Here is a 15,138-nt window from a genome sequence, read left to right as displayed (position 1 = left end):
GTAAAAAAGTCTCACACATGTGGTATCGCCATACTCAGGAGGAGTAGCAGAATGTATTTTGGGGGGTCATTTTTGCTATGTACATGCTATGTGTTGGAAATATCTTATAAATGGACAACTTTGTGTAAAAAAAATGCGTTTTCATTTTTTTTCCACATTTTCCGAAAGATTCTGGAAAAAAATGACATGTTCAAAAGACTCATTATGCCTCATAGATTATACGTTGGGGTGTTTGCTTTCCAAAATGGGGTCATTTAGTGGGCTTTTTCATTGTGCTGGTGCTCCAGGGCCTTCAAAAGTGTAATAGGTGGTTGAGAAATGAAAAGTGTATTTTATGCTCCGAGAACGCCTGGAGGTGCTACTTCAATGTTGGACTTCTGTATGTGGCCTGGCTGTAAAAAAGTCTCACACATGTGGTATCGCCATACTCAGGAGGAGTAGCAGAATGTATTTTGGGGGGTCATTTTTGCTATGTACATGCTATGTGTTGGAAATATCTTATAAATGGACAACTTTGTGTAAAAAAAATGCGTTTTCATTTTTTTTCCACATTTTCCGAAAGATTCTGGAAAAAAATGACATGTTCAAAAGACTCATTATGCCTCATAGATTATACGTTGGGGTGTTTGCTTTCCAAAATGGGGTCATTTAGTGGGCTTTTTCATTGTGCTGGTGCTCCAGGGCCTTCAAAAGTGTAATAGGTGGTTGAGAAATGAAAAGTGTATTTTATGCTCCGAGAACGCCTGGAGGTGCTACTTCAATGTTGGACTTCTGTATGTGGCCTGGCTGTAAAAAAGTCTCACACATGTGGTATCGCCATACTCAGGAGGAGTAGCAGAATGTATTTTGGGGTGTCATTTTTGCTATGTACATGCTATGTGTTGGAAATATCTTATAAATGGACAACTTTGTGTAAAAAAAATGCGTTTTCATTTTTTTTCCACATTTTCCGAAAGATTCTGGAAAAAAATGACATGTTAAAAAGACTCATTATGCCTCATAGATTATACGTTGGGGTGTTTGCTTTCCAAAATGGGGTCATTTAGTGGGCTTTTTCATTGTGCTGGTGCTCCAGGGACTTCAAAAGTGTAATAGGTGGTTGAGAAATGAAAAGTGTATTTTATGCTCCGAGAACGCCTGGAGGTGCTACTTCAATGTTGGACCTCTGTATGTGGCCAGGCTGTAAAAAAGTCTCACACATGTGGTATCGCCATACTCAGGAGGAGTAGCAGAATGTGTTTTGGGGTGTAGTTGTAAGTATTCATATGCCATGTGAGAGAAATAACCTGTTGAATATGACAATTTTGTAAAAAAAAAAAAAAAAAAAATTAATTTTGCAAAGAATTGTGGGAAAAAATGACAACTTCAAAAAACTCACAATGCCTCTTATTAAATACCTTGGAATGTCTACTTTCCAAAAAGGGGTCATTTGGGGGTCATTTGTACTTTCCTGGCTTGTTAGGGTCTCAAGAAGTGAGATAGGCTGTCAGTACATTAGGTGTGATCAATTTTCAATGATTAGCACCATAACTTGTAGACTCTCTAACTTTCACGCAGACCAAATAATGTACACTTATTTGGGTTATTTTTACCAAAGATATGTAGAAGTATACATTTTGGCCAAAATTTATGAAGAAAAATTACTAATTTGCAAAATTTTATAACAGAAACTAAAAAAAAAACGTTTTTTTTTAAATTTGCGGTCTTTTTTCATTTATAGCGCACAAAATAAAAAGCCCAGCGGTGAATAAATACCATCAAAAGAAAGCTCTATTTCTATGAAAAAAAGGACGAAAAATTTATATGGGTTGAGTGTTGCATGACCGCGCAATTGTCATTCAAAGTGTGAGAGCACTGAAAGCTAAAAATTGGTCTGGATGGGAAGGGGGTTTAAGTGCAAAGTAGGCAAATGGTTAAACAAACACAAAACATAATTTTATTATAGTTACTTGCCTTTCTCTCAGTGTTTTTGCTCCTTGTACCACAGACTTAAGTTTGCCTACATCAACTTGCAGGATGCTTACATCAGCTGATGGATGGGATGACAGCAGTGCGGAACGTGCAGCCTCAGCCCTCTGCATATTTCTGCACGCCAAGCATAAGCGAATCTGATCATCTTGAGAGAGGAGCCTCTCACAAAGAGCCAGGCCAATACCACTGCAAAAGAACAATGGAGCAGTTAAAGCGTATCTAAATCCAAGATCAAAAATTGATAAATTCACAAAAAAAGTCTCAGAAAATCTGTCAAATGACAAAAGAAAATAGATAGATTTTACAACACGTAATGGGGTGGATTTACTAAATGTAAGGTGGTTGATTTACTAAAGGCATATAGGCTGAGCACTTCACAAGTGAAGTCGCTCCAAAGTTTAGTAAATGAGGGGGAGTTTTGCTGACTTCCATCATCCAATTTTATCCAAGCAAAAATGTTTTTTTTTTTTCTCTTAGCCAATGAGGAGGGGAGTCCCAGGCAGCTTAGACACTCTTGCAACATCGCTGGATAAAGACAGGCTCAGGTAAGTATTAGGGGGGCTGCTGCACACAGAAGGTTTTTTATCTTAATCCATAGGATGCATTAAAGTGGTTGCTATCCTAAAAAAAAAAAAAAATGCTCCTGTTCCTTTAAAGCATGATCAGTAGCATAGTGCTGTTGCATTGTCATTTGCCCCTTTGTTTAATCTAAAATCCCTGGTTGATTCTGCCAGTTCCTGTGTCCCCCTCTGTGTGCTGACCACGGTAATTATGGCCGCTGAGCCCTGACCACCATGGTCAGCCTGCATGCCTCCGTCATTCTGAATGTTTCTTTCTCTCCCCTCCCTCCTTGCCTGTCAGCTCCAGTCTGTGTCTGCAGAGCCGATCTCCTCTGAGCCCCTCCCCTCCTGCCTCTATTCCAATGCATTACATAACACAATGCCTTGTATCTTCTCTGTTTTAGCAAGATATTCACTGCAGTATGTCAGTTTTTTTTTTTTTTTAATTATAATCCTAAATAACTTTGTGCACAAATCCTGTGAGGTCACATGATCTGCCTCTGCAGGCTGGCAGCACTGGGAAATCTCAGCCCCTCCCACTGCTGTTCCTAGATCCAGGAAGCAGAGCAGAGGGAGATCATGTGACTGCACAGAGAAGGTGTGAAAAAAGGTATTTAGGATTATAATTTCAAAGAAACACTCACACACTGCACTTTATATCTTACAAAAACAGAGATGATACAAGTAATTGTGTTATGTGACTTTACAATCTCTTTATAGTGGAACTTTACTCTCCTAATCAACATTGATTATTTGTAATCCTCATGCTGCTAGCATTAGTAAATAGATAGGAAAATATATCCTATTTACTTGTTTTAAACTTTTGTTTTTACATTTCTTCAGTTACTTCCTGAGGTTTCCTGCCTAGGCAAATTGTCATACATCCCAGGAGTCTTCAGGAGGGGAGGAGAGGAGGGTTTTTTTCAGCTAAGCACAATCTCCTGACTGCATACCTGAGCTAAGGGCAGGAAGTAAATGCTACATAAATCATGTGCCCTTACTCAAGATGGCCATGGCCAGAAATGCTAAGGGGTTGTTTTTCAAAGTGATTTCTCACCCAAAAAAAAGCATAGAGACAATGATGTATAGGGAAGTTTGCTTTGAATATTAAAATTAATTAAATAGCATTTTTGGTTTGTGGTTCTCAGATGCAGTGAAGACCCTTTTTAACCTCCCTGGCGGTATTCCTGAGTGTGGCTCAGGGTGGAATTTCAGTGCCATTAGCGGTAACCCCAACTCACACTCGGGGTACCACCTGGGAGAAGTCGCTGGATCCTGGAAGAGGTTACTTACCTTGTCCCCGGAATCCCGCAATGTATTCCCGCAGTGTACGGCGGCCGGATCTTCCGCCTGATGCTGTGTGCCCTGGCTCTCGTTCCCTGAGAGCGTCTCGTCACAGGGGGGTGGAACCGGCGGCATATTCAAAGAGTAAAACACACTGATATATTGTAATCCTATTGGATTACATTACTAAATAAAATAAATTGACCTTAGTCTGCCCCCCAGTGCCATTGCCTGCAGTTTTACTGTACACACACACACATATATATATATATATATATATATATATATATATATATATATATATATATATATATATATATAAACTTTAACTTATTTATAGTTATTTATTATATTATAATTTATGATTTTGTGTTTCAAACTTTATCATACCCGAGATGTTATAAAGAAGAACGCACAGTAAAAAAAAATCATATGTAAATAGTTGGTTTGGGCTGCTCATCCTTAAGAATTACATGCAAAATAATGGTACCGCTTTCAGCACCTAAAAACGGAAATAATCATACCGCCAGGAAGGTTAAGATTAAAAAAAAAGCCTTCTGCCTTTACAATACCTTGAAGCTTCACCTTATTTACCAAGCTCTGGTGCAACTGGGGCAGTGTTGCATGAATGCACAATTGCCAGTAAACCACTTGCCTGCTGGGCACTTTTACCCCCTTACTGCACAGGCCAATTTTCAGCTTTCAGTGCTGTCACACTTTGAATGACAATTGCGCTGCCTTTTGCTGCACTGTACCCATATGATATTTTTTATCATTTTTTCACACACACATAGAGCTTTCTTTCTAGTTTTTCATAGTTTCTTATATAATTTAGCAAACAGTTAATTTTTCTCTATAACCACATCTGTACCGGAAGGATTTGCCCCCTTAATGACCAGGCCATTTTTTGCGATACAGCACAGCATTACTTTAACTGACAATTGCGTGGTCGTGTGACGCTGTACCAAATTGATGTTTTTTTTCCCCCACAATTAGAGCTTTCTTTTGGTGGTATTTTATCATCTGTGCGATTTTTATTTTCTGCACTATAAACAAAAAAAGCGACAATTCTGAATAAAAAACAATATTTTTCACTTTCCGCTATATAACATTCCCCCCCTAAAAAAAATGTAAAAATCAAATTTTTTTCATAATTTTAGGCCAATTTGTATTCTGCTACATATTTTTGGTAAAATAAATCCCACTAAGCGTATTTTGATTGGTTTGCGCAATAGTTATCGCATCTACAAAACAAGGGGAGAGATTTATATCATTTTTATTTTATTTACTAGCAATGGCGGCGATCAGCTATTTTTAGCGGGACTGCGACATTGCGGCGGACAGATCTGACCCCTAACTGACCTTTTTGGCACTTTAGGGGAGACCAGTGACATTACTACAGTAATCAGTGCTAAAAATATGCACTGTTACTGTAATAATGACACTGGCAGGGAATGGGTTAACCCAGGGGCGATCAAAGGGTTAAGTGTGAGCCTATGGGGTGTTTTCTAACTGTGGGGGGGGGGGATGGGCTTGTAATATCAACACAGAGACCTGTATTCCTAAATAGCAGGAACACAGGGCTCTGTGTTCATAGCAGAGAGAACAACAGTCTGCTGTGTTTACAACAGCAGACCGCCATTCTCTCTTCAAGGGGAGCGTTCGCGGGTGTGCGGCTGCAATCGCGGCCGCCGGACCCGCTGATCGGCCTTTCCCTGTGATGAATGGGCGTGCGATAATCAGTGCCCTGATTATCAGTGTAGATGTCCCTTTCACACAAACGCTGTCAGCGTGAGGAAAGGAATGCTAATAACCAGCTTGTGTTTATAGTACATTGTGATCAGCTGTCATTGGACACAGCTGATCATGTGGTAAAGGGCTGCTGTGATTGGCTCTTTACCATGATCTTTAATCAGCTGTTTCTTAAGGACACAATGATCACAAAGTACGCTGCCTGCGTGACGGGCGCCATTATAGGAGGACATATGATGCCCTCCCAGAACTGGATGACCATGTTTTAGCCATCATTTGACTATAGCACAGCCGGCTAATGGTTAAAGTAGCACAGTGCTGAATAGCAAAAAATGCACTGGTCATAAAAGGGGTAAAACCTTCCGGAGCCCAAGTAAACATTGCAATATTGCACTTATGTGCAAACATGCACTTTACTCTCCGTTATGGGCTCACCACACACATTACAATCTGACTATACAACCTCTGTACAATCATCCTTAGATCTACCAGAACTATGTAATATGAGGACCTACTAGACTACCCAATCAATGTGTACCCAATCAGGCGACCCTTGCCCTACCTGGGCCTCATGTACACTGCTGCTGATAAACTCACGTTTTGGGAGCAGTTGAGCATTCCTCTATGTCAGTGATGGCCAAACTTGGCAACCCAGATGTTTTTGAACTACATTTCCCATGATGCTCATGCACTCTGCATTGTAGTGGAGCATCATGGAAAATGCAGTTCCAAAACATCTGGGATGCCAAAGTTTTCTATCACTGTTCTATGTTATCTTATCTGTCCATGTACACTGAGTCATTTATAGTCGTTTAGAGGCAGTTCAGTTGAGTGGCATTTTTTTTAATGCAAAAAAATGCTTTCAGACAGAAGTTTATTGGCATTTGAAATGCCACATACTTGTAACAGCATGCAAACATGTCAAAACGTGATAACTCGCGTTTATAAGCGTTTCATTTAGAGGTGTTTTCAATGGGGATACATTTCCGACCATTTTACAATGTAAAACGCGCATAAACGCGGCAGAACTGATGTTTTTAACTGTCGGTTTCTAGCTGCCAAGTTCCAGCGTTCAGGAGAGGTTTTCGAATGTCCTGAGTACATGAAGTACATGAAGATGGTGGATGTAAGGTAGACTGTAACTATACAGTATGTGTGCTGACTGCTCCATCTGATAAGCACAGTGGATGTAAAGTAGACTGTAACCAGTGGAGGGATTCAGCCGGTTCGCACCGGTTCATTGGAACCTGTTACAAACATTTCACAAGTTCTGTGAACCGGTGCAAGCCACGGATCGGTCCGGTCCATCTGTCACAGGGTTGCCACCCAGCCGGTAATTTACCGGTACAGCTGGTATTTGTGGATTGCCAGCAATTGCCAGTATTTTTATTGCAGTATCTGTGTGGTAGAGACTGGTTGCTAGGATGGCCAACCAACTGGCATCTAGCAACCAGTGACGTGCAGAGTAGAAGAGGACCCAACATGCACTGCAAAGGAGGATCTTCCTCGTCCTCCGTGCATGGGTCTGGCTCCACCCACCTCCTCCCTATATCTTCACAATGCGGCCACTGCAGAAGGGAAACTGCCTGACAGAAGACCTCAGAGCAGACACAAACTGATGATTCGGTGAGTCTCTCCTTCTCCTTTCTCCTCCTCCTTCTCTCTTTCCCCCTCCTCTCTCTCTCCTCCTTCTTTCTCTCCCCCTCCTCTCTCTCTCTCTCTCCTCTCTCTCTCTCCCTCCTCTCTCTCTCTCCCCCTTCTCTCTCTCCCTCCTCTCTCTCTCTCCCCCTTCTCTCTCTCTCTCTCCCTCCTCTCTCTCTCTCCTCCTTCTCTCTCTCCTCCTTCTCTCTCTCCCCCTTCTCTCTCTCTCCCTCCTCTCTCTCTCTCCTCCTTCTCTCTCTCCCCCTTCTTTCTCCCCTCTTCTCTCTCTCTCCCCTCCTCTTTCTCCCTCCTCTCTCTCCTCCTTCTCTCTCTCCCCTCTCTCTCTCTTCTCCTTCTCTCTCCCCCTCCTCTCTCTCTCTCCCTTCTCTATCTCTCTCCTTCCTCTTTCTCCCCCCCTCCTCTCTCTCCTCCCTCCCTCTCTCTCCCCCCTTCCTCTCTCTCCCCCCTCCTCTCTCTCTCTCCTACTTCTCTCTCTCTCTCTTCCTTCTCTCTCTCTCTCTCCATCATCTCTCTCCATCCTCTCTCTCTCCTCCTTATCTCCCCCTCCTCTATCTCTCTCTCCCACTCCTCCTTCTCTCCCCCTCCTCTCTCTCTTTCTCCTCCTTCTCTCTCTCTCTCTCTCCCCCCCTCCTCTCTCTCCTCCTTCTCTCTCTCCTCCTTCTCTCTCTCCCCCCTCCTCTCTCTTCTCCTTCTTTCTCTCTCTTCCCCTCCTCTCTCTCCTCCTTCCCTCTCTCTCCCTCCCTTCATCCCTCTTTATTTCTTTCTCTCTCTCCCCCCCATTCATCCCTTTCTTTCTTTCTCTCTCTCCCTCCCTTCATCCCTCTTTCTTTCTCTCTCTCTCTCTCCCTTCATCCCTCTTTCTATCTCTCTCCCTTCATCCCTCTTTCTTTCCCCCTCTCTCTCCCTTAATCCCTCTTTCTTTCCCCCTCTCTCTCCCTCCCTTCATCCCTCTTTCATTCCCTCTCTCCCCCTCCCTTCATCCCTCTTTCTTTCTCTCTCTCTCTCTCCCTCCCTTCATCCCTCTTTCTTTCCCCCCTCTCTTCATCCCTCTTTCTCCCCCCCTCTCTTTCTCCCCCTCTCTTCATCCCTCTTTCTTTCCCCCTCTCTCTCTCCCCCTCCCTTCATCCCTCTTTCTTTCCCTCTCTCTCTCCCCCTCCCTTCATCCCTATTTCTTTCTCTCTCTCTCCCCCTCCCTTCATCCCTCTTTCTTTCACTCTCCCCCCTCCCTTCATCCCTCTTTCTTTCTCTCTCTCTCCCCCTCCCTTCATCCCTCTTTCTTTCTCTCCCTCCCCCTCCCTTCATCCCTCTTTCTTTCTCTCTCTCTCTCCCTCCCTTCATCCCTCTTTCTTTCTCTCCCTCCCTTTCTCTCCCTCCCTCCCTCCCTCCCTTTATCCCTCTTTCTTTCTATCTCTCTCTCCTTCCCTTCATCCCTCTTTCTCTTAGGCTGCATTCACATGTCAGCGTATGATCGCGGGCAGAACCGCCGCGGTTCCGCCCGCGATTCGGAGATTTATTGCAAATCGCGGGACGCCTAGCGTTGCCCGTTGATTTGCAATAGCCCCCCAAACGCCGAGCGATGTTGCCGCGATTTACGCCCGCCAAATCGCGGCAACATCGCGCAAACAAAATCGCGGGACGCAATACGCTCCAAAGAAGCTCTTGTACTTTTTTGGAGCGTATTGCGTCCCGCGATTTTGTTTGCGCGATGTTGCCGCGATTCGGCGGGCGTAAATCGCGGCAACATCGCTCGGCGTTTGGGGGGCTATTGCAAATCAACGGGCAACGCTAGGCGTCCCGCGATTTGCAATAAATCTCCGAATCGCGGGCGGAACCGCGGCGGTTCTGCCCGCGATCATACGCTGACATGTGAATGCAGCCTTATACTCTCTTTCTCTCCATACAGGGGAAGGGGGGAGGTTGCTGTGTCCACCACCACTCACTGATGTACTAACTCCCTGCTTTTAATTTAACTACTTCTGGACCAGAAGATTTCCCCCTTAATGACCAGGCCATTTTTTGCGATTCTTACTTAACTGACAATTGACAATTAAAGGACAATTGCGCAGTCATGCAACGCTGTACCCAGATAAATTTAATGTCCTTTTTTTTCCCCACAAATAGAACTTTCTTTTGGTGGTATTTAATCACCTGTGAGATTTTTTTTTTTTTTTTGCACTATATTTTAGGCCAGTTTGTTTTCTGCTACATATCTTTGGTAAAACAAATCCCAATAAGCGTATTTTGATTTTTTTGTGCAAAAGTTATCGCGTCTACTAACTAGGGGAAAGATTTATGTAATTTTTGTTTCGTTTTTTTACTAATAATGGCGGCGATCTGCGATTTTTAGCGGGACTGTGACATTGCGGCGGACGGATCGGACCCCTAACTGACATTAGATTAAAAAAAAATGATACCATGCTTAAAAGTCTGAACTGTTTTTTTTTTTAATCCCACCACTGACTGTAACTATACAGTGTGTGTGCTGACAGCAGGCAGTGGATGTAAGGTAGACTGTAACTATACAGTGTGTGTGCTGACAGCTCCATCTGATGAGCACAGCAGGCAGTGGATGTAAGGTACTGTAACTATACAGTATGTGTGCTGACTGCTCTATCTGATAAGCACAGCAGGCAGTGACTGATCACACCACAGCAAAGTCCACCCGAGTCATAAAGCAGCGATCACAACCAGTGATCTGGGTTTATTTCTAACAAGCATAGCCCCATTATTTCCCCATGTAATGTAATGTGCTATTGAACGTCCTACAACCAGAACAATGATCTCCCATCGCTTCTATCATTACATATTAAGCTCCTGAAGGAATTCTCGAACACAGACACCGCTCACCATCTGCACACAGCAACGTTACCTGTTGGCTCCGGTGACTACAACAACCTTCCTCATCTCGGTGACAACGCGTTCCCCACTGTAAGGTATAAATGTCAAATATGGGACCACCTTTATGACAGAGGGAGGGGCTAGCAGGGCTATGGGCGGGATCACACGTACGAGAAGCCGCTTCATCCAATCCCTGGCATGGTCCCTCCCTTTCCACAAGAGGCTTTTCCTTTACGATGAATGAGATCGTGAAAGTCGCTGCTTCCGGGGGGCGTGCCCTGTGCTGCACTCCAGCTCGTTCATGAGGAGAGAGTCGCACGATGGGCGTGGTTTAGTATGGTAATCGGCAGTGGGAGGATTCGGTGAGTGAAGGCGGGAGAGCTGTGGCTTTGTATTCCTTACTGGGAGTGTGGGCGTGGTTTGTGTTCAGAGCTATGCTTACCGGAAGGTAGGAGGCTTGTTTATACGCTATAATACCCTCTCCTCCATGTGGGAACCTATAGGAAACCCTTCATAGGAGAGCTCGCCACACTGTGTGACTGCAGGAGGCTGTAGAATATCTGGAACAGGAAAGGTATTTGCTTCCTGCTGCCATGAATCCATGGAAATGGAAGGAGTCATATACTGAATTGTTGGGTGTGAAGTACATTCACTCCTTGCAGCTTTTTTCAGGTATTTTTCAAGTAATATGTGTGGAGTGCTGCTGGAAAAGGGGAGGAGAGCTGCAGTTTGAGCTGAAAATGCTCCAAAAAAAAAATGCTCATGTTGACCCGTTCAGCCGTTTCCATTGAAGTCTAAGGCCCCTTTCGTTAGCCAACCCTTCAGATCAGGCGGATCTGAAAGGATGCCCCATGCATCTCTAAAACCCTATTTTCCATCCGTCCCGCGGATCCAATCAGATGAGAACGGACAGGCGGTCCGTTCTTATCCGATTCAACCATAGAGAACAGCGGGGACCTTCCAGCTCCATCTCTGCACACAGCGCGGAGACAGAGCTGCCATCCACCTGAAAAACGGAGTCCGCCAACGAACTCCCATGTGTGAAAGGGGCCTAAGGGGACAAAACTAGAGATCGACCGATTATCGGCAAAGCAGATACAGTGGGTACGGAAAGTATTCAGACCCCCTTAAATTTTTCACTCTTTGTTATATTGCAGCCATTTGCTAAAATCATTTAGGTTCATTCTTCTTCCTCATGAATGTACACACAGCTCCCCATACTGACAGAAAAACACAGAATTGTTGACATTGTTGCAGATTTATTAAAAAAAGAAAAACTGAAATATCACATGGTCCTAAGTATTCAGACCCTTTGCTCAGTATTTAGTAGAAGCCCCCTTTTGATCTTATACAGCCAGGAGTCTTTTTGGGAAAGATGCAACAAGTCTTTCACACCTGGATTTGGGGATCCTCTGCCATTCCTCCTTGCAGATCCTCTCCAGTTCTGTCAGTTTGGATGGTAAATGTTGGTGGACAGCCATTTTTAGGTCTCTCCAGAGATGCTCAATTGGGTTTAAGTCAGGGCTCTGGCTGGGCCATTCAAGAACAGTCACGGAGTTGTTGTGAAGCCACTCCTTCGTTATTTTAGCTGTGTGCTTAGGGTCATTGTCTTGTTGGAAGGTAAACCTTCGGCCCAGTCTGAGGTCCAGAGCACTCTGGAGAAGGTTTTTGTCCAGGATATCCCTGTACTTGGCCGCATTCATCTTTCCCTCGATTGCAACCAGTCGTCCTGTCCCTGCAGCTGAAAAACACCCCCACAGCATGATGCTGCCACCACCATGCTTCACTGTTGGGACTGTATTGGACAGGTGATGAGCAGTGCCTGGTTTTCTCCACACATACCGCTTAGAATTAAGGCCAAAAAGTTCTATTTTGGTCTCATCAGACCAGAGAATCTTATTTCTCACCTTCTTGGAGTCCTTCAGGTGTTTTTTAGCAAACTCCATGCGGGCTTTCATGTGTCTTACACTGAGGAGAGGCTTCCGTCGGGCCACTCTGCCATAAAGCCCCGACTGATGGAGGGCTGCAGTGATGGTTGACTTTCTACAACTTTCTCCCATCTCCTGACTGCATCTCTGGAGCTCAGCCACAGTGATCTTTGGGTTCTTCTTTACCTCTCTCACCAAGGCTCTTCTCCCCCGATAGCTCAGTTTGGCCGGACGGCCAGCTCTAGGAAGGGTTCTGGTCGTCCCAAACGTCTTCCATTTGAGGATTCCTTGCCACAATTCTGTCTCTGAGCTCTTCAGGCAGTTCCTTTGACCTCATGATTCTCATTTGCTCTGACATGCATTGTGATCTGGAAGGTCTTATATAGACAGGTGTGTGGCTTTCCTAATCAAGTCCAATCAGTATAATCAAACACAGCTGGACTCAAATGAAGGTGTAGAACCATCTCAAGGATGATCAGAAGAAATGGAAAGCACCTGAGTTAAATATATGAGTGTCACAGCAAAGGGTCTGAATACTTAGGACCATGTGATATTTCAGTTTTTCTTTTTTAATAAATCTGCAACAATGTCAACAATTCTGTGTTTTTCTGTCAGTATGGGGTGCTATGTGTACATTCATGAGGAAGAAGAATGAACCTAAATGATTTTAGCAAATGGCTGCAATATAACAAAGAGTGAAAAATTTAAGGGGGTCTGAATACTTTCCGTACCCACTGTATATTGAGGGCCGATATGCACTTTCCCCTGATATATCAGAATCGGCTACCAAAGTGGCCGATATTGCCGATATTTCAGGAAAGTGCTGTACCGGAGTGATCCCTGCAGCTAGAGGCATCACCCCGGTGCCGGTGTCCATAGCCGACGGTCGGCTGTCTTGTAATGACAACCGATGCGGCTGAGAAGCCGATCGGCTTTCATTACAAGGAGCGGGAGGGGAAGTCCCTCCCGCGGCTCGCCCGGGTATCCTGTCCCACCGGGAAACTTGGACCAGTTTCCCCAGGCACTCGGGCTAAAGTAGTGTAGTCTTTTTTAACCACCTCAATACTGGGCACTTAAACCCCCTTCCTTCCCAGACCAATTTTCAGCTTTTAGCGCTGTTGCAATTTGAATGACAATTGCGCGGTCATGCAACGCTGTACCTAAACCAAATTTGTGTCATTTTTTCCCCACAAATAGAGCTTTCTTTTGGTGGTATTTGATCACCGTCAGGTTTTTTCCTTTTTTGGTGCACAAATAAAAAAAGACTGAAAAGTTTGAAAAAAAAAAAAAGTTTTTTGTTTAGGTTATAAAATTTTGTAAATAGATAAGTTTTTTCCTGCACTGATGAGCACTGATGATGCCGCACTGACAGGCACTGATGAGGAGACACTGATGGGGTGGCACTGATGGGGTGGCACTGATATGCAGCACTGATGGGCACTGATAGGTAGCACTGATATGCAGCACTGATGGGCACTGATATGTGGCACTGATAGATAGCACTGATATGCAGCATTGGTGGGCACTGATAGGCAGCGCTGATGGGCACTGATAGGCAGCACTGATTGGCGGCACTGATGGGCACTGATAGTGGCACTGTTGGGCGGCAATGATCGGCACTGATGGGTGGCACTGATCGGCACTGATGGGGGGCACTGATGGGCACTGATAGGCAGCACTGGTGGGCAATAATGGGCACTGGTGGGCGGCACTGATAGATGGCAATAACGGCACTGGTGGGCAGCACTGATAGATGGCATTGGTGGGCAACACTGATAGGGAGGGCACTGGGGGGCTCTCTGAGCCCTGCTTGCCATCCCTGGTGGCCATAGTGGGCATCCCTGGTGGTCATGGGTGGGCATCCCTGGTGGCTTAGTGGCACCCCTCCCCCCCCCCAGGGCTGCACTGGTAATCAATGTTCTGATTACCAGCACAGACCCCCCCTGTGATCAGTGAGTAATTAGAAATACTCACTGATCACCCCCGCAGCAGCACCGATCCTCTCTTCTCCTCACTGACAGGATCTGTCAGGAGGAGAAGAGATCGAAGCCGTTAGAACGGCTCTATTTACATTACATGACGGCTGTGATTGGACACAGCCGTCATGTGATCAGGAGGGCCAATCACAGGGCCCTCCTGCCGAATGTTGTTGCCGTGTGTCCGAGGGACACAGGCACATCGAGATCGCGCCGCTGCGCGTGCCCGCGGCGGCGCGATCTCTCTCCTTCTGAAGGACGTTCCGGAACGTCCATTCAGAAGGACGAGACTCCCGCCCGGCCGTATATGTACTATGGCCCGGGTGGGAGGTAGTTAAACATAGATTACACAGAGCGGAGGGAGCATGGGAGGAGCTGGACTGCAGAAGGCTGGAGGGGCAGAATTAATTTCAGTTGGGGAGGCGGAGCTGGATTGTAGACGGCTAGAGAGGCAGAGTTCCCGATCAGAGCCGAGTGCCTGGTTTCGGCACAACACCAGACAACCAGCCTGCACAGCCGCTGTCCTCAGCAGGACACTGCCGAAGACCCGATCAAAGCCGCATTCGGCTCTGATCGGGGTCTCCATGTAAAAACCTGGAAGTGATGTCATGACATCACTTCGGGTACTCGGCACCAGATTTAAAAAAATGACAGCATTCAAAAAAGCCAAACTTGGCGTTTTGAATGCTTTTAAGTGCAGAGGAGGGGTTTGGGGTCTTTTAGACCACTCCACAACAGTACCTGTCAAGTGCTAAAAAAAAGAAAAAAATGTAACTGTAGGAAAATATCAGCCAATACCGATATTCAATGGCCAAAATATTGTTTTTTTCAACGAAAAACCGATATCGGTCGATCACTAGACAAAAACACTATATTCACACTTGCTGGGCCTTTTTTAAGGCTCCGTTCACACCATGGTGTTCCACGGGGTGGAATTGCCGCAATTGTTGCCTGACAAATCACAATAAAATTGCAAAGGCAGAATCGCGGGACGCCTGTCTCCCAATATAAATCCTGCTTTTGGATGACAGGCGCCCCGTGATTCTGTTTGACGATTTTACCACGTTTCGTCAGGCAAAATTGTGCCGCGATTGATGTGCCATTGAAAGTAATGGGGATTGCAAGCGCGTCCTGCACTTTGCAATGATTCCACCGGCAAGCGCGAAC

The 15,138-nt window shown here is 45.2% G+C and overlaps 1 protein-coding gene across 1 annotated transcript in view; it reads right to left on the bottom strand.

The window, feature by feature from the left end:
- The window catches only part of HSD17B7 (hydroxysteroid 17-beta dehydrogenase 7), a 51,107-nt gene extending 40,861 nt beyond the window's left edge, over positions 1-10,246 (bottom strand). Inside the window, exons 1-2 of the mRNA XM_082266089.1 lie at positions 10,099-10,246; positions 1,954-2,157 (exon numbers count right to left, since the gene is read on the bottom strand). Of these exons, the coding sequence (XP_082122215.1) occupies positions 1,954-2,157; positions 10,099-10,133 (239 nt within the window). The 5' untranslated portion in view covers positions 10,134-10,246. The remainder of the gene's footprint in view (positions 1-1,953; positions 2,158-10,098) is intronic.
- Positions 10,247-15,138: the final 4,892 nt, after the last annotated feature.

Source organism: Pelophylax lessonae (genome assembly GCF_965119305.1).
Source record: "Pelophylax lessonae genome assembly, chromosome: 8".
NCBI lineage: Eukaryota > Metazoa > Chordata > Amphibia > Anura > Ranidae > Pelophylax > Pelophylax lessonae.
Note: the sequence above shows the minus strand (reverse complement) of the source record. Positions and strands in the feature narration are given on the sequence as shown.